This window comes from Ylistrum balloti, unplaced genomic scaffold (assembly GCF_031769215.1).
Source record: "Ylistrum balloti isolate Yb309-2 unplaced genomic scaffold, AGI_CSIRO_Ybal_v1 Utg371074, whole genome shotgun sequence".
In the NCBI taxonomy this organism is placed as follows: domain Eukaryota; kingdom Metazoa; phylum Mollusca; class Bivalvia; order Pectinida; family Pectinidae; genus Ylistrum; species Ylistrum balloti.
This window is the reverse complement of record NW_026782593.1, coordinates 227528-248583: the sequence shown is the minus strand read 5'-3', so window position 1 is coordinate 248583 and position 21056 is coordinate 227528. Positions and strand designations below refer to the sequence as shown.

Sequence of the window (21056 nt, the reverse complement as noted above, 5' to 3'; positions counted from 1 at the left end):
TTTTGGTTTGTGTGTCCAAAACCACAGGCACTCGAGGCCAGGATATTATTTTTTAAACATTGATTTTTGTTTTAGCACTCATGACTGACGTTATTTAAACGAATTATCAGCAGAATTCAAGTTTATCACTATGGAAAAAATCAATTAATTTCCAATTTCTAAACTGTTAGTTATATATTCCTTGTAAAACAATATGTATCCGTAGGTAGTGTGTATATTTACCTTTCATTTGGTGCATAACATTACAGGCAACGAGAAATTCACAATACGTACATGAGATTAACATCTCAATAACCGCCCTTTTTTCATTATCTGCATGATTTTTTTCTTATTTTTTTTTTTTTTAAATTCTCATTACCGCCAGCTTTATTGAAAGTTGATGCATTCTGTATAATCCCTTACCATGATATTGTATCCGAGTTGGCAAATGTGGACTTTCTTTGCCCAGCCATTATTTTTCCATCCCCGCAAATGTATTTGTAGAAATAAAAATATCTATTTTGAAGTTACGCGCGTAATGACATCGGAACCTTTCTTACCTGTTCACTGGTATAGTGCTATCCGGAACTCCTCTCCCAAAAAATCGGAGTGACCGCCCTTGAAATGGCATGATACTTCCGTCAAAGATATTTACATGGACGATAAAAATCTCCGGTTATTGAGATGTTAATCTCATGTACGTATTGTAAATTTCTCGTTGCCTGTAATGTTATGCACCAAATGAAAGGTAAATATACACACTACCTACGGATACATATTGTTTTACAAGGAACTTATCATAACTATTTTTTTTAGCCAGTTTCCAAGCGAGGGGTCGATTTTTTAAAATCTGGAGTTGCTTGCCTTGTGTATTTTTAATGACCGTGGACCTCGGATTTGTCAACCGGCACATAAACTTGAATTCTGCTGATATTTCGTTTAAATAACGTCAGTCATGAGTGCTAAAACAAAAATCAATGTTTAAAAAATAATGTCCTGGCCTCGAGTGCCTGTGGCTTTGACACGTAAATTGAGCACTTGTTCTAATGTTATGAACGCAAAGAACTATAAACAGAATGGTCAAGTTTTGTGTTATATAATAGTAAAATTACATCAAATTCACCACTTTGATTGCAGAATTTCGATTTTATGATCAAAAGTGGCGTACGAAACTAAACCAAGACCACTCTATTTGGACTCCATATTGTAAACAACAAGAAAAGTGTCACGCTGAAAGAGTATAACTTTCGGCGTTTATATGGGCATATTAAATTACATTTGATCACAGTTTTCGACCAAAATATTTGAACCATTACTTAAATGAATATGTATATGCAATATTATTGATAAATAATACATATTAACGAAAATCAAATACGTGGCACAAATGGAGTGGTTATTGACACGTACGTGGCAATAACCACTTGGGTTATCATATAATTTCCTATAAAAATTACTACATCCTCCAAGATATCTTCCTGTTTAGTTAGAATATCTCCATTATCTTTATGCAATTTTGGAATTATTTTGGATGTGAAATTTCTGTTCTCCAAATTAAAGAAGTAGCTAGTTGGCTTTTCCCCCTCCTCCACCCACCTAGCTCTAGAACGAATCATACTCCCCTTGATTTTTTGTAATCTGATAGTTTCTAATTCTTTTCTCTTTTCCTCTAATTCCACTAAATCTACTTCTTCTAACTTCTCTAGTTCTTCTATAGACTTCTTAAGAATATTCTCTCTATGGTCTTGCTGCTTTTTCTTATGAGAAGAGTAGGAAATAGTTGTTTCTCTAATTTCCATTAACAAAGTTTCAAAAAACAACTGATCATTAATGGAAAACTGTAAATCATATTCAGGTATATTGTCAACATTATGTAGGTTATAAACATTATCTATACAATTATTCAGTGCTCCAGATAACTTTTTGACATGAGATCAAGTGTAGTTTTTGACAGCGCCATATTTGCTACTGTTTCACGATCAAGAAAGCGCTTGTTACGAGTTTCGTCTACTTGATAAGTGTCTGTTTGACTTAGATTAACATTAGAAATATTGCGTGAAAACGCATACAATTATTTATACAATTCAAATAATCTATATCTTGTAATAATGAGTTATTAAACTTCCATAAACCCCTTCCTTTCTTAAATTCATTAATTTTCAGTGTGATTTTAGGGAAATAATGGTCTGTTCGATATCCTGGGCCTACACCTGAAAGATGGATACTAGAGAGTAAATTTTCTGAAACCAGAAAAAAATCTAAACTAGCTTGTCTAACTGGATTACTTTTCCTCCATGTATATCTCCTAGTTTCATCATGTTGTTCTCTAAAAATATCAATTAAATTAAAATTCTCTAATAATTCCAGCACTTTATTTTTAGCTCTAGGGTTGTTTATTTTCTTGTAATTTTTATCATAGTCCAGCTCAGGCTTTAAAACCAAATTAAAATCACCACACACTATAACCCTGTTATTGTTAAAAGTTTCAATAGCTTCAGATATTTTGTTATAAAAGTTAATTAAACAATAATATTAATACACTTATTAATTAGGCATCAATACATATTCATAGTTTATCTGTCACTTGAGCACTAAAGTTGTTTTGCCTTCGTTTATTAGTTCATTAAACAACAATATTCAAAGTTTATCACTAAATGTCACTATTCTGGCTGAAAATCTGCAGGACAGTACAGATTTGACACCAATTTCAGAAAATGTGTGGTCATGATCGCCCCATCCATATAACGATCCATGTTCTGCATATAAAATTAAAAACGTCACAATGTCTTGCATTTTTGTATGCATCAGCAGATATGCCAATGAAATAATAAATATTGAACATTTTTTTTTTAAATGTAAAATTAAGAAAGTGTGATTTAAATTTTCTGAATTACCATGTCTTTAAATAAACTGAAAAAGTCTGAGAAGACTTGAAGAAGTTTAGTTATGAAAATTACATCCATATATATATATATATATTTATAAACAACATAACAATTACATTAATAGTGGAGAGATAAAATTTCGGTAAATCAAAAAATTTTCCTGATTTCTGACATGTGATTGCTGTCACTACCTGACATGTGATTGCCATGACTATCAACTCAAAAAGTGTAATTTAATTCTGCTAATTCCAACTTAACACTAAAACTTTATAGAATAAATTGATTTTCTGAACACCTGTCATAAAATCAACAACACTGTCATGGTAAGAATCTACTTAGATAACTTTAACATGGAATGCTTTTACAACATGACCATGTATAAATAAACATAACAGAAATTTCACTTCTTGTAAAGCTAGTTTTTGGTATGTATACACAGATTCAAGACTTCCCAAATTGTAATATCCAACACAATGCAAAAATGTTATTCAGAAAAATTTGAAATCCCACATTGTCTACATTATTTATTTTCATGCTCCCTGAAGAAAGAGCATATAGTTGCAGCTTTGTCGGTCAGTCCATTTGTCCCCATCTGTCATAACTTTGTTCAGAGCATAACACAGAAACTATAAGAGGTAGATAGATCTAAACAAGAAAAAGTACAGTGCACTGGAACTGTCATTCTATTTTGCATTATTAGGAGTTATTGCCCTTTGTATGTATGAGCATTTAACAGTACATTATAAGCAGCAAATTCAATTGTATCACTGATCATTTTCATATTAATGTTTGGAAATTAGAAATTTTCATAATGTTAATTTAGTAGTGACTCTAGAGCACAAAGCAGTACATATGATTATTTATTGTTGATATTGTTGATGACAAGTGTTATTTGTTTAATAAAAAGGAGGTATAAGAGACATGTTCGTACAAGTACTATATATTTTTTTTTTTTTTTCCAGGAGAAAATGTACCTTATAATGTTACTGATTTTGGTAAGTAAAGTTTTGACAAATTGCCTAATTATACACTAAAAATGAATATGTTACCAGTGTAACAGAGGTCATTATTAGATGGTGGGGGGGCTATTCAAATCGCCCTGTGCCCATGGTCCGTGGTCCGTCCATCTGTAAACAATTCTTGTTACCACTATTTCTGAAAAAGTGCTGGCTGGATCTTTTTCAAATTTCATATGCAAGTTCCCCTTGGTCCCCAGTTGTGCACTGTACCTTTTTTGGGCTGATTCGAATTCAAGATGGCCGACAGGTGGCCATCTTGGAGTTTGAAAGTATAGCTCTCTATCTTTGATTTAAACAGCGAGTAATTGTTTTATGGCCATTTCTTACCTACATGATCAGTCATTCTCAAGTTCCAGATTTTCTAAATTAAGTAAACATTGATAAATACACTGTTTAGGGTATGTATACTAAACCATGCAATGAATTGCGTTAATGGCATATAGGTTGACACATGAGAAGTAACAGAAGAATTGATTTATTTTAAAAATATTGGTTTATTGATTAGTTTTGGTGTTCATAGATTTCTCAAAAATAAAGTTTTCTCCGATGTGAGACTTGTTCATTATAAATGACCTGAAAGTTATTTTAGACGAATCTGTCAGGATGCACCAAATGAAAGGTAAATTGGAGCCTTACTTACATAAGGAAAAAGCAGAGTCTAAGTCTGTTCTTAGAATGTGGATTAATCAGTGGGGTGCTGTGCATTTGGTATGGATACTGAAAGGTGTTCAAGGCAATTAAATAAAATATTGTAATAGATACAACTGGCATTAATTACAACCAAGCCAATTGTCATCAATTAGTGGTCTACTTAGGAATGAAGCTTCATTTATGTGGCTCCCTTTTATATTGTGACATAATTGTTGAACATGTCAAAAGTTTTTTCATGCATCCTCCGAAACTATAATATCATTTCCATTACACTTTCATAGCATTTGTGTCAACCTACTATACCATATGCATACCATTAGTTTTGTGAAACTGTAGCACCAACAAAGCGTTTCTGTAGCATTTGCATCCAAGATGAAACATATGAGCAAATGTGTACAAGTCTGTAAATCTGAGTGTGTTCGTCTGATATCTGGTGTTCAACTAGTGTAATCCATATGCTGTATACATCATTCACATCCTAATAAAAAAAACAGTAAAGGTTGTTATGCTCCCTGAAAATTTGCGAGGCAGCATGTAGTTGCTGCCTTGTCCATCTGTCTGTCAGTTGATCCCTTCATGTCTGGAGCAAAACGTTTTCATATACTGAAGCAGGGAGCATGAAACTTGGTGTATAAATTGGTCATACTAAGGGGATTTACAGTGTACCAAATTCAGGGTCTTAGACTCTTCCATTACAGAGTTAATGCCCTTTGATTTCATGTCCGAAACATGACTTTGCTTGCATTTAAACTAAGATAATTAAACTTAGTGTATCCATTGATCATACGAAGACAATGTGCTGTGTACCAAATTCATGGCCTGCAACCCCTTAATTACAAAGTTATTGCCCATTCTTAAAAATTCCCTGTCCATAGCAAAAGTTTGGTTGTATTTAAACTAGGATATCAAAACATGATGTATTCATCAGTCATGCAAAAGCAAGGTGCAGTGTAGCAAAGTCAGGGCCCATGACCCCCTCAATATAGAGTTCTTGCCCTTTGCTAAAAAATTGTTTTATGAGCATAGCTTTGGTTGCATTAAAACTAGGATCATGAAACTTGATGTATACATTGGTCATAATAAAAGAATGTGCAGTTTAATTACAGAATTATTGCCCTTTGTTAACAAAATGTCCAATAAAAAACATTTGACATTAGTTTCATTAATACTCTTGTTTTTTCTACTTTACAGTCAGTGTTTCCCATTCCCTCAGATATGTTGGTCCTGACATCCTCGTCAAACTGTACAAACCTTGGGTTTCCAGGGGCAGTACCACACATAAACGATACAGCGTTTCTGAAAGGACACGGAAATTGCTGTATACCCAGAAGAGAACATGGAGGTATGTATGTTCTAACTGGGCAGCAGAGAAGGACAATATGAAACAAGCTGATAAAAATGTAGTACACATCAGTAAAATTTTTGTTTAGTAATACATAATAGTACAGTTATATAGAAGACTTATTGGTGAATACAGAAGGTGGGTATTACAGGGTTATGTTGATGAAAGCTTTTGTGTATTCATTTTATAGGATTTATGGAATTGTGTCTGAAAAATGGAGAAAAGGATACCTGGCATGCATGTCCTGAAGGGACCTATAACCCTTACAACATATCGTCAGAACATGTATTCAATCTTGATGAGTTATCATCCAAAGAGCTGTGCAAGCCGTATGCTTCTCTGCCACCAAAGGAAGGTGGCAAAGGTATGGTCATTAATCTGTTTTAGTGTTGCCCAATATTTTGGTGCACCTGAGTTTTCTTAAGTATCTGAAGCATTCTCATTGGTAGGGAAATCAGTGTTGTATACACAGTGGTTTTCTCGACCCACTGGAGCCTGAAGTTCGGGACCCAATGTGGGAAAAAGAGAAAAAAATTCAAAATCTTACTTCTACTGTAGCAATGAATGGATTTTGCCAAAATTTGGTTTGAGGCATTCTTTGGTGAAGGGGAATCAATTTTGTATAATGGTTGAATCTCGGCCCCTGTGGTGGGAGAGGAGGGACCCAATGGGGGAAATAGTGAACATTCTTTAAAATCTTATTCCGCCAATAGTAAAGATTGGATCCAAATTTGGGGAAATAGTGAAAATTCTTTTTATATAAAGGATATTCCGCCAATAGTAAAGATTGGATTTTACCCAAATTTGGTCTGAGGCATTCTTCGGTGAAGGGAAATTGATTTTTATATAAAGGATGAGTCTTGGCCCCCTGAGGCGGGAGTTGAGAAACTCCATAGGGGAAATGGAACAGTTTCTTTTAAATCTTAACCCCAGGTAGGAAAGATTGGATTTTACCCAAATTTGATCTGAAGTACTTGTTGGTGAATGGTTGTCCAAATTTAGTCTGAAGCATCCTTCAGTGAAAGAAACTTGATTTTTACACAGATACAGGCCCTTTGAGCATCTTGTTAAATTTTATTTAATCAAGTGCAAAAAGAGAGAAAAGAAGGGAAAAGATCCAACTTTTAAAGAACATATAAAGATCAAACAATGACGAGTGCCAAGATCCATCTGGGACCTCTTGTTTGTTTTAAACATCACTGTGACAAGATAAGGGGCTTATTTTGTATGAATTAAGTACTTTTGAATGTATATGGATGTGTGGGTATTACAGTCTATGTTCAATATTTTGAGATTAATATACACAGATGAATCAAGATGTAGTAAGTAAATTAACAAATATGTCTGTTACTTCTTGAATCAGTTCTAAGGTCCTGTTCTGATACCTCCTGTATTACATCTAGAAAATTACCGAATTATCAAGTGTCTTTACCGTTGATGATATGCTTAATTTTCTTTTTTCTGTAGCGGATTTATGGTAAGGAGATTTGTCTTCCTTTGGTATACAGGTGATAAGTCCTTGTCTTTGTGTTATAGAAAGTTCATTTACAGAGTATCCAAAATTCAGTGACCTAACAATAAAAGTACTTAAATACTTCCAAAAACATTTTTAAAATTCTGTGGTGAATCCATCAGAGCCAGGGCTTTTATTCTTCATTTTCCTGAGGTTTTTCCCTGATTCTTCATGTGTAATGATACTTTCTAGTGATTCTGATTCTCTATTGTCTAATTTAAGAACATTGAAGTCACTCATAAAAAAGTTAACATCAAATACATTATCAGAGACACCATTTATTTTTCATGAAAATCTTGAACTTTGTTTAAAATAGCAAGCTGATCACATTATCTTTCTGTGCTTTTGTGATGATTTTTGACATATAGTTTCTGTTTTCTAAACCGACAATGTATGATGTGGGTTTCTCACCTTCCTATGCCCATTTTGCCCTAGATCTGATAATATTGTCTTGTATTTTATGTAACTTCATTGTCTCTAATTCTATTCTCTTATTTGTCAGTTCATGTATGTCAGTGTTGTCACTGTCTTCTAATTTTTGTGTAACTTTCTTAAGATTCTCTTCTGTAATGTTCTGTGTTTTCTGCAGATGACTAGAAAAAGAGACAGTTTTCCCCCTAATTTTCATCAATAAAACATCTAAAAACAATTGATCATTAATAATAAATTGCAAATCTGAATCTGCCATTTTTAGAATAGAATCTAAATTGTAAACAGGTAAACAATATCTTACTTTCATATTGTGGTGATTGTATATAATAATCTGCAGACAACTTGCCCCATTAGTACAAGTTGACAGTTAGTTGTATGTCAACTCGCCCCAAAGGTGTTGTGCAACAGTGCATGCAACACACCGCCAGTTCGTGTTCAGTCATACCTACGATACAGATGTGCTTTCACGTTCTAGGTCTGACAACGAACTTGTTGCCGATTACGGCCTTTGTATTCTATGACTATATATACCCTTAGTGTATCCCACATTCCCTTATCTTACGACATATCTTCAGTACAGGTCTTCACCATTTCCAGATATTCCAAATCATTTAAAAGTGAATGTGTAAATTGTGTACATGCTGGGTCATGAACTCCTTGCAGAGGATGATGCATCCCAATAGAGATAATAAGCAAATTCTTGAAAACTTGTTTTGTATGAATTCCTTGATTCTGAATTTTTCTGAAGCATCCTTGGTTGAAGGGATATCAATTTTGCATTTTGGGCCATTTTGGGAGAGGTGTTTTCCGTTCATTAAGATTCTCCTCCTTTTCTAGAAATACCTTGATTTTGTTCTGATGTGATCTAAAACATTCTTTGGTGAAGGGGAATAAATTTTGAATAAAGAGTGGGCCTGTCCCCCAAGGGGCAGGCTCAATGGAAAATTAGATACAAGTCATTGAAATGTCCTGCCTTTTTGGTTGGATAAAGCATTTTCAAGCAGTAGTCTCCCCTACAGAAAGTTAGTATTAGTTAGTAAGTTGGAGTAGTCTCCCCTACAGAAAGTTAGTATGTTAGAGTAGTCTCCCCTAATTCACCATTTCAAATTCCATACTTCTCATTAAGTGACAAGGTCTTTTTTCCAAGATTTTTACTAAAAGGTATTGAAAGTGTTTTCATTTCTTTTATGAAAACGCTAAGTGTTGCCAATATGATCAACTATAATTGAAAAAGCACAAAAATCTGAGAAGGAATTGTGAGATGTCTCAATTTTCATATTTTATTACAGTGATCTGTCTCCGAGATTCAGTTTCCTATCAAAAAGACATGTTAAATGCTTTTCACTTTTGAAAAATGTTTAATATTTAAATATTATATAAGGTATAGATAATATATAATCATTGAAAATATTGTCAAAATTTCAACCTTTTTAAAATTTTTTTACTAAGTTGCCAAGAGAAGATTGGATCTGCAAACTATCTGGATATGATCAAGGCAGTTTTAATTTGAGGACTTTGTCACTTACCATGAGTTTATAGAAGTCGATAAGATCATTCACAGTTTTGACCACGTGTTCATGTTTGTCACAGGCATGATGTAGGCATGACATAGGCATGACATATGCACGACATACATGCTTATAATTTTTAATGTTAACCATCACAAGCATGGAGTTATCAACTCACTAGATGTGATAGAGCATCACTATTCACTGTGTTAAGCAATCTACATTTGTTTAAGATAAATTATTGAGACAAAGTTAAAAACTAAAGCAGAAAATCAAGTGGAGAACAAATTATCTGATGTCACAAAATTCACTGAACCTCTTATTTCAAAAACTTTTTACTATCATCATTGTTGGAAGTTATATATCTGGCAGTAAAAAGAGAGCCATATAAATTCATTGAATGCCTTTCATCTTTGTTCATGACACTGTACAAGCATTCTTATGAAGTTATTTTAAAACCAGCAAATCTTCAATTTTTAACAGTATGTCGACTAAACTCTTGATCATTCTTGATTCTATTTATAGATTTTGTTATCATGTGATTTGTTGTTTGTTTCATGAATACAGATGAATGAATGATTCCTGGTTATGTATATATATATATCTTCGGGTGGATAAAGTGGGACAATGCAAAGTCTCTTTTTCAATTAAACACCTTACTTAAGCAGATTTAAACTTCAAGAGGCGGAGGGGGATACTGAGAGAAAATTATCTCATCATCCCATTTTTATCACATATACAATATGTGTTAAATTGTTGAATGTGGAGTAAAAATGTTGTCTAAACTGAACTAACTCCTTTTATGTAGCATTTGGTTACAGTATAGTAATTTTCAAGCCATGGCATATCCATGACATATCCAATAGCTCACTTACTTAGAGAGTTGGTCTAAGTAATGTCACATGAAGATATGCTGATATGATTGTGTCCTTGGAGAAGACTCTTAACCTTTGTTGTTCTGAACAGCAAGGGACAGGTCTCCTGTATGTTGTTCAATCCAGTTGGGTAGCACCAGCTTTTATAAAGAGACTCAGTCACAAATGACCCAGGCTGTTCACAGGTCAATTTTAAAAAACCTAAAAGATCAGATTAGATTTTGATTGTCATCAGCCAAGGCTTAAGGTCACCCTTGATATCATCAGTCAAGGCTAAAGGTCACCCTTGATGTCATCAGTCAAGGCTTAAGGTCACCCTTGATGTCATCAGTCAAGGCTAAAGGTCACCCTTGATATCATCAGTCAAGGCTAAAGGTCACCCTTGATGTCATCAGTCAAGGCTTAAGGTCACCCTTGATGTCATCAGTCAAGGCTAAAGGTCACCCTTGATATCATCAGTCAAGGCTAAAGGTCACCCTTGATGTCATCAGTCAAGGCTTAAGGTCACCCTTGATGTCATCAGTCAAGGCTTAAGGTCACCTTTGATGTCATCAGCCAAGGCTTAAGGTCATCCTTGATGTCATCAGTCAAGGCTTAAGGTCACCCTTGATGTCATCAGTCAAGGCTAAAGGTCACCCTTGATATCATCAGTCAAGGCTAAAGGTCACCCTTGATGTCATCAGTCAAGGCTTAAGGTCACCCTTGATGTCATCAGTCAAGGCTAAAGGTCACCCTTGATATCATCAGTCAAGGCTAAAGGTCACCCTTGATGTCATCAGTCAAGGCTTAAGGTCACCCTTGATGTCATCAGTCAAGGCTTAAGGTCACCTTTGATGTCATCAGCCAAGGCTTAAGGTCATCCTTGATGTCATCAGTCAAGGCTGAAGGTCACCCTTGATATCATCAGTCAAGGCTAAAGGTCACCCTTGATGTCATCAGTCAAGGCTTAAGGTCATCCTTGATATCATCAGTCAAGGCTTAAGGTCACCCTTGATGTCACCAGTCAAGGCTTAACGTCACCCTTAATATCATCAGTCAAGGCTTAAGGTCACCCTTGATGTCATCAGTCAAGGATTAAGGTCACCCTTGACCATTTTTGTGATAAAAGCTTGTGTATTAAATTGAAAATAAAAAAAGGTGAAGGAATGGAAAGAACATCTAAGTGAGCGCTTGTTCATGTTGTGCGATAATAAAGATTGACTGCTGTCAGGAATATACACAATGAGTTATGTAATGATGGATTCATTTAACAGTGTTATGACTTGGACTTTCTTTTCAGATAAAACAGAAACCAGGCTCAATCTATCCGAAGAGGGAACGTCTGGTTTTAATTCCTCTCTGGTGACTCGGGTCACAAAGCAAAGATCATCTATTAGCAGTACCAATATTGACATTTCTGAGGGTATGTACACCAATTACACTATGTAGAAGATCTTTTGTGTGTTGCATTTTCTTAACAATTTATATTTAGTTCAACTCAAACCTTACTCTTAGATTAGTACTTTTTGCAAAAGAGATATTGCTCAAAAATAGGATTGTGCAATTTATAAAGAACAGTTGCTGATTTTTATATTCATTGTACATATTTTAAAGCAGCTATTACCTTAGATTTTAACATCAGGAAATGGAGAATTTGAATAATGAAATATATCCATAATAGAGCGATACACGCGCCTATAACATCAATTTGTTGTTTTTGTACATATTTTTGCCGTCTGAACATCATTTATCTTGACTATTGTTTATAAACATGTTCATGCTCGGTTTATTACAAAGAAAGCCGAGTGGGTCACATAGCTTGTTACGTGACAAAGTCATTTACTTCCGCCGCTAAACTAGTGGGGCCCCAAATGGGATAATTACAATCAGGAAAAAAAACTCATTGTGCAAAAATGTACAGGAATCGATACTTTGTCTGTACACATTAATAGATATTGTTTACCATTCAACATGTGTCTATGTGTTTATTATAAAGGTTATGTTTATCACCACAGTCGTTATTCTCACAGTAACACAAGTCCCGTCATATTTTTACACTTAAAACAAATACCTCCAATTGGGCCCCACCTTGCAGTCAACATCAAACACACGTTGTTGATAGTAAATTCAAGCGATTAACACAACTATTTTCATTCAACATTTATCAGATAACACTTTTAGTAGTGTTGTTCATAACATCTTCACACATCAAACACCAGATATTGGATTATAATCAATGACAGGCGGAGACATTATAATTATAGGGCTGACGTTAAGCTAACCAGTCAAGCAGCAGCTTCGCAAATTCCGAATTTGTATTCAGTCCAAGATCCTCCTTCATCTTTGACCATCTGTTGATCTCCTTTCTATTATAAATTCCTGTCTGTCCTCTTTTCTGGGGCTGAAAATGGTAAAAATGCCTCCACTTGCATAATGTGCGCACCTGAAAATTCAGTTAAAATCAATCCTGGAATGTTCAACTAACACGTCAGATCAACGGCATAAAGTCCAAAAGTATTCCCTTCAAAATCTGTTTTCATCTCATTTGGTGTATGTCTTTTTGAAGATTTCAGATTTGAATTTTACCTGTTATGTATGCTATACATTGTGTCACTGATACTCTTGTTTATTTTAGTCAGTCTTTTGCCAGCTAAAATGAAATTTCTGATGACTTTAGTAAATCACTAATCAACTGAAAACAAATATTTATGAAAGAAAGTACCAACTTTTCCAAGTCATTTTGGTTCTATATCAAAGGTCTCCAATACTTAGTTCACATTGCCACCTATAAAAGATGTGATATCAATTCATTTTCTAAATATATCACAATAGGTCACTGCCAGTAGTTTACCTGGTCCAAGGTTATAATATACCGTAACCTCTGTCATCTATCCATTGTCCATCAACAATTTATTTAAACAGTACTAGTCATGAACGACTGATCAGATTTCAACCAATTTTGGTAGGAAGCATCCTCAGGGGAAGCAGAATTAATTTTGTATTAAAGTGGCTCGCAACTTACTGAGGTCCTGAGGGACTGTGCCCAATATGGGATATAGAGAAAATTCTTTAAAATCCTTCTTCATCTGTATGACTGACTGGATTCTGTCCCAATTTGATCTGAAACATTTTAGGGTAAATGACTCCTTTGTATCAATGGTTATATCAACCCTCATTGGGCAGAAAAGCTGAGACTAATTGGAAAATATTTCTGTATATGTAGATTTCCTTTTCCTTAGGTTTTGATTAAGCAATCTCAGCAAAATCCAGGTGAGTGATACAGGCCCTATGGGCCTCTTGTGTTACACCAAAGTTAATCATAAAAATATTACTTGGGTATATTCACTAAAAAATGAAGGAATATTGTGATAAAAATAGGTTTGTAAATGAGTTTTTATGAGATTATATGAAATGGTTCTTAGAAGCTATAATTAAAATGACCTTTGTTTTAGAAGTACAATACAATTATATGTGACTATATAATTATGATATGTTGTCAGTAAATCTGTCATGAAGCCAGCATTGCATCCCTGACTGACAGCTGACATGTCAGTGTGAGATTGCCTTGTATCATCTACTAGAATGAGATGACATCATAGTAACAAGTCATTGACCTTACGTCAACAACTAAATCACTTCAAAAAAGTTCTCGGACAACAAGAACACATAGAAGTACCTATTAAAGTCAGCAGGGTAGGAGAAAAGTAATCTTTCACATTTGTTTCACGTTTTTGGTGAAAGAGGGTGATATCAACCTTTGTGAAATGATGCTCAAGTTACTCACACTCAGCAAGCCTTGTGTTTGCCGTTGAGTTGAGATCCATCTGTCTCACCAAACACAGCATGAAAGATTCTATCATACCTTGACCATAGGAGGTAATATTTCTGGCTGAAGGGGTAGAAATTTGACACAGGAACATTACAATAGGTTTGGAGAAAGTTAAATCAGTGATATCATCTTTTCTTTTTTGTAGTGGAGCCAAACATAACCTGCCTTGAAGTGTTTGCCACACCAGGAGATGAAAGGGCATTTCTCAATTGTACAGTCACTTCTCTTAATATTTCCTGTAAAAAGGTGGTTTTGAAGTCAGCATCAGGCACACAGGTGTTTGAATATGGAAAACAACTTCCTGATGGCTACCACCTTTCCTGTATGGTATGTTGTTTTGCACATCTTTCTTTTAATGGTGTATTTCACCAAAGAAGTTTTGAATGGAATAAACATTTCTTCAGCTTAATCTTTTCTGTTCAAGTATTTTCTACCACAAGACGCATGGTACTGATATTAGGCCTGTAGCATGCTGAGATGATTGGCTACCAAGCATGTTCAAATGAATGACTTTAAAAGTAAAAAAAGTCAAATTTTATAAAATCTTTCAACAAGTTTTTTCAGAAAACTTATTATTATTGGGTTCAAATGAATGACCTTAACCCTCATGCAAGGTCATAGTTGTCAATTATATTAATATTTTCAAGTTACTTTTCAATAGCCGAAAGATGAAGTGTACTGATGTTGGGCTTGTAGCATGCTGAGATTAAATGCTATCACTTTTGTTTAAATGAGTGACCTAAACAATTTTCTCTTTCAAAGTCACAGAGGAAACAAATTAGGACTCAAAACCAGCTGAAAACTCAATAACCAATTATTCCTGGGCTTTCAAGTCCGTAGAAATTGAGTTGTAGAGAAGGCAGGGCATTCAGGCACACTGGGCCCAATTTTTGCATTTTTTTGGGGGGGGGGAATAATTCTAAAGGTGTCTTAAAACTGACAGTTCAAGTTAAAAAGAATTAATTCTGATAAAAAAAAAACAGAGTTTCTGTTTCCCAAATGCTTTGAAGATGATAGTGATATCTTCCTGTTGGAATATCTGAGGAATTGGTACACATTTTAGTCCAAGACTTGCTTGGAAAAGAGCATGGGCATCCTAGGGTATAGAAGGCCTGCAACCTGTCCAACTGGTTATTGTTTTTCAACATAAGCGCAATATGACTGACTACATTACATTTACTTACTGTTGTTTTGTCTTAACATCTATATGGTGTTTGCTCAACCCTTATACTCTCACTTTTTCATATAGTTTTGGCATAGTTCTTTATCTTATAAAGGAATTGAGCATGTCAACATCTGGTGTTAAAACATTTATTTTGACCTTGGATGTCAATCAATGAAGATCAAAATCTGTTGGACAAACTCATCCATTACCACATTGCATCAGAGGGTGACTATTTTCTGTCAGGAAAAATTACTAAATTTTTGTGGTTCAGAGCAGGATCAATACCTTTTGGAAAGGAAACTCCATTTATATATAGACCTCTGCAGTCATACACAACAATGTGCAATAATTGATTTCACTTGAAAACAGATCAATAATTGTTTTATTATATGACAACTATCCATGGTTCTATTCGGTCAAAAATTGCAGCACAGGTTACTAAATTGTTATATTCACCTGTGAGATGTGTGATGGTGTTTTCTGCACATGGATTCTGCCTGTATTGATCCTATGAGAGGTGTTTTGATCAATCAATGTGTAGGAAACATGACTATTATAAATGGGGTAACATCATTCTCAGGTGACTCTTGTTATAGTTATCAGTGAGGAATTAACGTTCTTATTATTTTTACAGAAAAGTGAGAGGAACGAAGTACAGATAGGCCTGGAAATTCCTGGTATAACAGATGAACATTTGGAAGATGCATTCTTCATCAAAGTGACAACTATCAATGGAGATTTCCAGAAAGAAATCAAAATCGAAAGTAAGTACATGTATCGGTATAGGTTGAAAGGATTCAACTAAAATCAGTTTAGTTTAGGTTATTTCATGACTTTCAGTCAATATGGCCAAAAGGTATTTGGCTGTTCAAATCGCTTTCCCTCCATCATACATCACACTGTACTTCATCAGTCTATAAACGGTCCTTCTTATTTCTGTTGCCAGATATAATTGTTATGTAATTTCAATTTTATCCAGATGTTTGAATTGTCAGAAAGATGATGTTCCCAACTTTTATGTACAATAACTATCTATTATGTAAGATTGAATATAAGCTTATTGGTTGGAAAAAATTTAAGGGCCTGTATTGATCACTATAAGGTATACTTCCAAGAAGATACCACTATTTAGAATAAGTAGAGTGTTGGTTCTCCAACCTGGCTCAAAGGGAAAGAAATCAAACTGAAGCTTTTTTCCCATCAAAGATGTATGTATGTGTTTAATATTGTTGAATTTTCAGATTTTATTGAAAAAATAATTTTAAATGATACATATTAGTGGGTTCAATTTTGTTTATCAATCATGACAAGCAACAAAATAAAAACTTAGTCCTTTGATATGGTATGTAATCTACCATGGCTTATTCTTACATGTCTTTTTATGTTTGTTTGTTGTAGGGTCACCAAATTCCAATCACGGCCAGACACTGACAGCCACTGATATTGTGCCGTTTGCAGTGACTCTCATTTCTATCATCATCATCAAGATGACTTAATTATTATCTTGGTGGAGATTGATCAGTTTTTGCCATCATGATTTGTCTGTCGTCGTGCGTCGTTAACTTTTCACATATTCGACTTCTTCTCAAGAACCACTGAATAGATTTTGACCAAACTTGGCACAAAGCATGGAAGATAAATAGTAATTCAACGCCATATAGATGGGGGGCTAAAATGATAGATGTAGGAGCTTTTATGGATTCTCTTAAATTAGGATGGATTAGAAGAATCACTCAGTCATCAGGAAAATGGAAAGTTCTATTGAATTCTTTTGTAGAGGTAAAAAAATTGTTTCATTGCGGAAAGGAGTATGTTAAGTCATGTAGTAACAATTGTAGCAATATATTCTGGAAAGATGTTTTTAAAAGTTGGGTTAGATTGAATAATTCCTTTCCTATGAGGCAAAGTAAGCCTGAATCAATTTTAAAAACGCCTTTATGGTATAATAATGACATTCATGTGGGCAATAGATATGTCTTCTATCCAGTAAGGTTTAATGCTGGTATATATACCATCAATGACCTAATGAAAAATTCTGATCATTTGACATTTTTCTCCTTTGATGAGTTTCTTCATAAATTTGTAATCGATACCAACTATTTACAGCCGTCAAGTGTTTCTTGAGAAAACATGACTTCCATCCATTAGGACTATTTCAGCCTTTTATACCACTTCTATGGGAAATTTTTTATAAAAGTCAAAAAGATGCCAAAGACTTCTACAATACTATTGTTAAACCAGCACCAACCCCTACTGGTATTCGAAAATCGAGTGATGAGTTTGACTTTGATGATCAGAAGTGGAAAAATATATTAATAATTCCGTTTACTATTACAAAAAGTTCTAAGCTACACTGGTTACAAGTAAGGATTATACATCACATTCTGGTTACAAACTCCTTTCTTTTCAATATTAATTTAATACCTAGCCCTTTATGTACATTATGTAATATGGAAAGAGAAACTATTGTTCACTGTCTATGGGAGTGTATAGAGGTACAGACTCTATTGGGGAGATTTGAATCTCTTCTTGATATTCTTCTGATTCCTTTCTGGATAAAGAAAGAAACATATTTATTTGGAAATATCCATCCTAATGCTAACACTGTAGATTATGAAATTTTAATTATCATTAAACACTATGTTTATATGTCAAGATGTCTACGAAAATCTCTTAATTTAAATGCTCTTATAAATAAGATTAAGGATCATTTCCATGTTCAAAAGTACAACATTTCCAGCAAAAACACTATTAGGAAAAACAAATTTTGAGAATAATTGGAAAAAATGAATGCCAATTTTGGAACTATAATATGTATGCTAACAAGTCTGTTCCCAATGGCCATGGCCTTGACGTTACCAAACTGACTTTAAATTTATTGAATTTCCACAAAATTAGTGCTATTTTTATTTAATAATGATTATAACCCTCCCAATTCTCTCTCTCTTTCCCTCTCATTTTGTTAAGTACATGTAAGTTTGCTATGTAAGTGGGTGTGAATGTTTGATGAGTGAGTTTGTGTGCAGTAAGTAGTAGATACATGTGCATGATGACATATTCAAGTAAGAGCATACAAGTGTGAGAGTGTGGGTGTATGTTTTTGTGTGGTTTCTTTTGTATATTGTGTATTGTGTAATTTATAAAAAAAATAAAAATTACAAAAAAAAGTGGTCTTAAAACTGAGGTTTCACTGTACCTCCCTTTCCACTTTATGTGAAAGACCAAAGACTAGTTAGTTCCCCTCTGATAACTACTCAGAAATGAAACAGGTCAGGATCTATCATCCTGGAAGCCATGATCTCTTTCAGTCTTATAAAGTGTAACTACAGGCAGTTTATTGATAACAATGATTACTGATACAAAAAGCTTGGCCCAACATTAAATCATAGGAATCAGTCTTTAGCTCAAGGTACAAAACAGGAAACAATGTATTTGATTGTTTTCTCTGATGTTTACTGGGGAATTGAAAAGTCTGTTGAAGGAAATACTTCATCCTTACAGGATAGCATAAAATCTTGTATTTTATCTTTGAAAGTTTGTTATTGATATTTCTTGAGAAGAACTTAATGAGTCTTTCTCAAATTTCATGTGTAAGTTCCTTTTGGTCACTAGTTGTGCCCACCTCTTCAGGAAAACAAGATGGCTGACAGACAACTATCTTGTATTTTAACTTTGAAAGTTTGTTATCGCTCTTTCTTAAGAAGTTCTGGATGGATCTCTCACAAATTTCACATGTAAGTTCCCCTTCTTCCCTAGTTGTGCCCATTTAACTTTTGGTCCGATCAGAAAAACAAAATGGCGGAAAGGCAGCCATGTTGGATTTTGACTTTAAAAGATTGTTATTGCTATTTCTTGAGAAGTACCTCATAGATCTTTCTTAGATTTCATAAGTATGTTCCCCTTGGTCCTTTGTTATTCTAGTTGGATTTTGGGACTGATCAGAAAAAAAGTGGGCGGCAGACAGACATCTTAGTTTTTAACTTTGAACGTTTTTTATTGCTATTTCTTAATAACAACATCATAGATCTTTCTGTAATTTCATGTGTATGATTTTATATATAGGGTTTATTAGGTCCCTAGTTGTGCCTATTTGAGTTTAGGAGTGATCAGAAAAACAAAATTGCTGACAGACAGCCATCTTGGATTTTGCCTTGTAAAGATTTTTATTACTCTTTCTTACAAAAGTACTGAATAGATATCTCTCAAATGTCGTACATATTTTCCTTTGGTCTCTCTTTGTGGTAGTTTGCTTTTGACCAGAAGGAAGAAACTGGCTTCCGGGTGGCCATTTTGGATTTGGAAGGTGAAGATTATCATCACTATTCTGCAAAGGATTGTTCAAATGTCTTATCATTAAGAGAAAAATCAGAGAAGAGAAGGGTAAAGAAGGGAAAAGATCCAACTTTCAAAGATCAAACAATGGTGGGCGCCAAGATCCCCCTAGGATCTCTTGTTATTATTGAACAGAATCTCCAGTTGGCATTCATATCCTGTTTTAGAAAATATGCATTGTTGTATACATATTACAATAGTTGTGTTGTCATCTTTTATACTAATATTTCCCCTTAATATGACTTTTCATAATCCCTCCTTTTTCATTGTCGGAGGCATAGAGTGTTTGTTACCCTTAGTCTTCACTCATCTTGATTTCATTTCCTCTTATCTGCCCTTAATAGATATAAATGTAGAACTACATATAACCGTATGATAATGATGAGCAGGTCAAGCTGTGTTTTTGTAATGGTCAAACTACTTTTTCCACAGTGTTCAGGACCTTCAACTGAAAGAATTTTAATTATTCAATTCACAAAAACAGTTATATTAAACTTGGAAAGCCTTGCCTGATTCCAGTGGGTATTGATAAAAAAATTCAAGGAAAAATTGTAAATGACATTAGGGATACAATTGTACAATGTATGTAACTTCTTCAATAAACTTTGAAGTGCTCCTTGGTTACCTTGGATCATTCTCGAACATCTTGTTAATAATTAGTTCACAGTTTCATATCTTGGATGAGAAAATGAGTGAAAATCATAAGTTTTGATAGTTTTTACAAATTAGACCAATAAGATCACAGTATTTGTAGTGAATGAACCCCTAAGGAAAGACAACTCTTGACGGAGAGTTTTGACATCACTGCTCTACAGGTGTCGCAATAATCACCACTTGCAGTCAAAAACAAAGTCACAGTAAATATAAATGACCATTGCTGTCAATTAAGCTTCAGCAAATTCATTCAGTTTGCAAGTTACTTTGATACCAGCATGAAACTAAAATACATTCATATCAAAGCATATAATAAATTTCTCTGATAGGTTCCAAAAACTATTAATTTATGACGGTGGGGAGTGGGAGAATTGTAACATGATTAGCTCTCATAGCTGAACCTGATACAACAGATGTGACCAATGTTTTCTTGCTTTCTCGCCTATTTCACACATATAAAAAACATTTCCATCATGTAAGCCGAAAACCATCTTTTAATCGTATTTCAGACACAAAAGTTGTAAGCAGAGAACATTTATTTTTGCAACATGATATTGCATTCAGCCTGAAATTTAAAATGTGTGGAAAAAATTAAAAGACAATTTCAATTTCCTTGCTAACAAATCCTTTCATCCTTATTCATTGTTGATTTTTTTTCTGTACGTTTAACGCTATTTAAAGATTCCATGTTGTTGTAGTCTGGTGGTCCTCACACACTAGATCTTTATGTATAATATATGATAATGTATTATGTATAATGATAAACACATATCCCATTCACATAAAAACACGAGTTCAGAGAGGCCATTACAAGGCGGCATCTTGTCATGGACTCCTCCAATCATTATTAAATGAGCAGGAAAAGAGGAAACTGATGAAGTCAGAAAGCAGTT

At 34.2% G+C, this 21056-nt stretch overlaps 1 protein-coding gene across 2 annotated transcripts; it reads left to right on the top strand.

The window, feature by feature from the left end:
- The first annotated feature begins 639 nt into the window (after positions 1-639).
- Positions 640-19224, top strand: LOC132560525 (uncharacterized). 2 transcript variants are annotated; one of them, XM_060225192.1, is made up of 8 exons: positions 640-727; positions 3827-3859; positions 5726-5876; positions 6067-6240; positions 11484-11606; positions 14158-14339; positions 15812-15941; positions 16576-19224. In XM_060225192.1, exons 2-8 carry the CDS (start codon positions 3833-3835, stop codon positions 16671-16673), a joined length of 885 nt encoding a protein of 294 aa, XP_060081175.1. In that variant the 5' UTR covers positions 640-727; positions 3827-3832; the 3' UTR covers positions 16674-19224. The 2 variants fall into 2 exon arrangements, with proteins under 2 accessions (XP_060081175.1, XP_060081176.1); XM_060225193.1 differs by having other exon boundaries at positions 648-676.
- The last annotated feature ends 1832 nt before the right edge of the window (positions 19225-21056 follow it).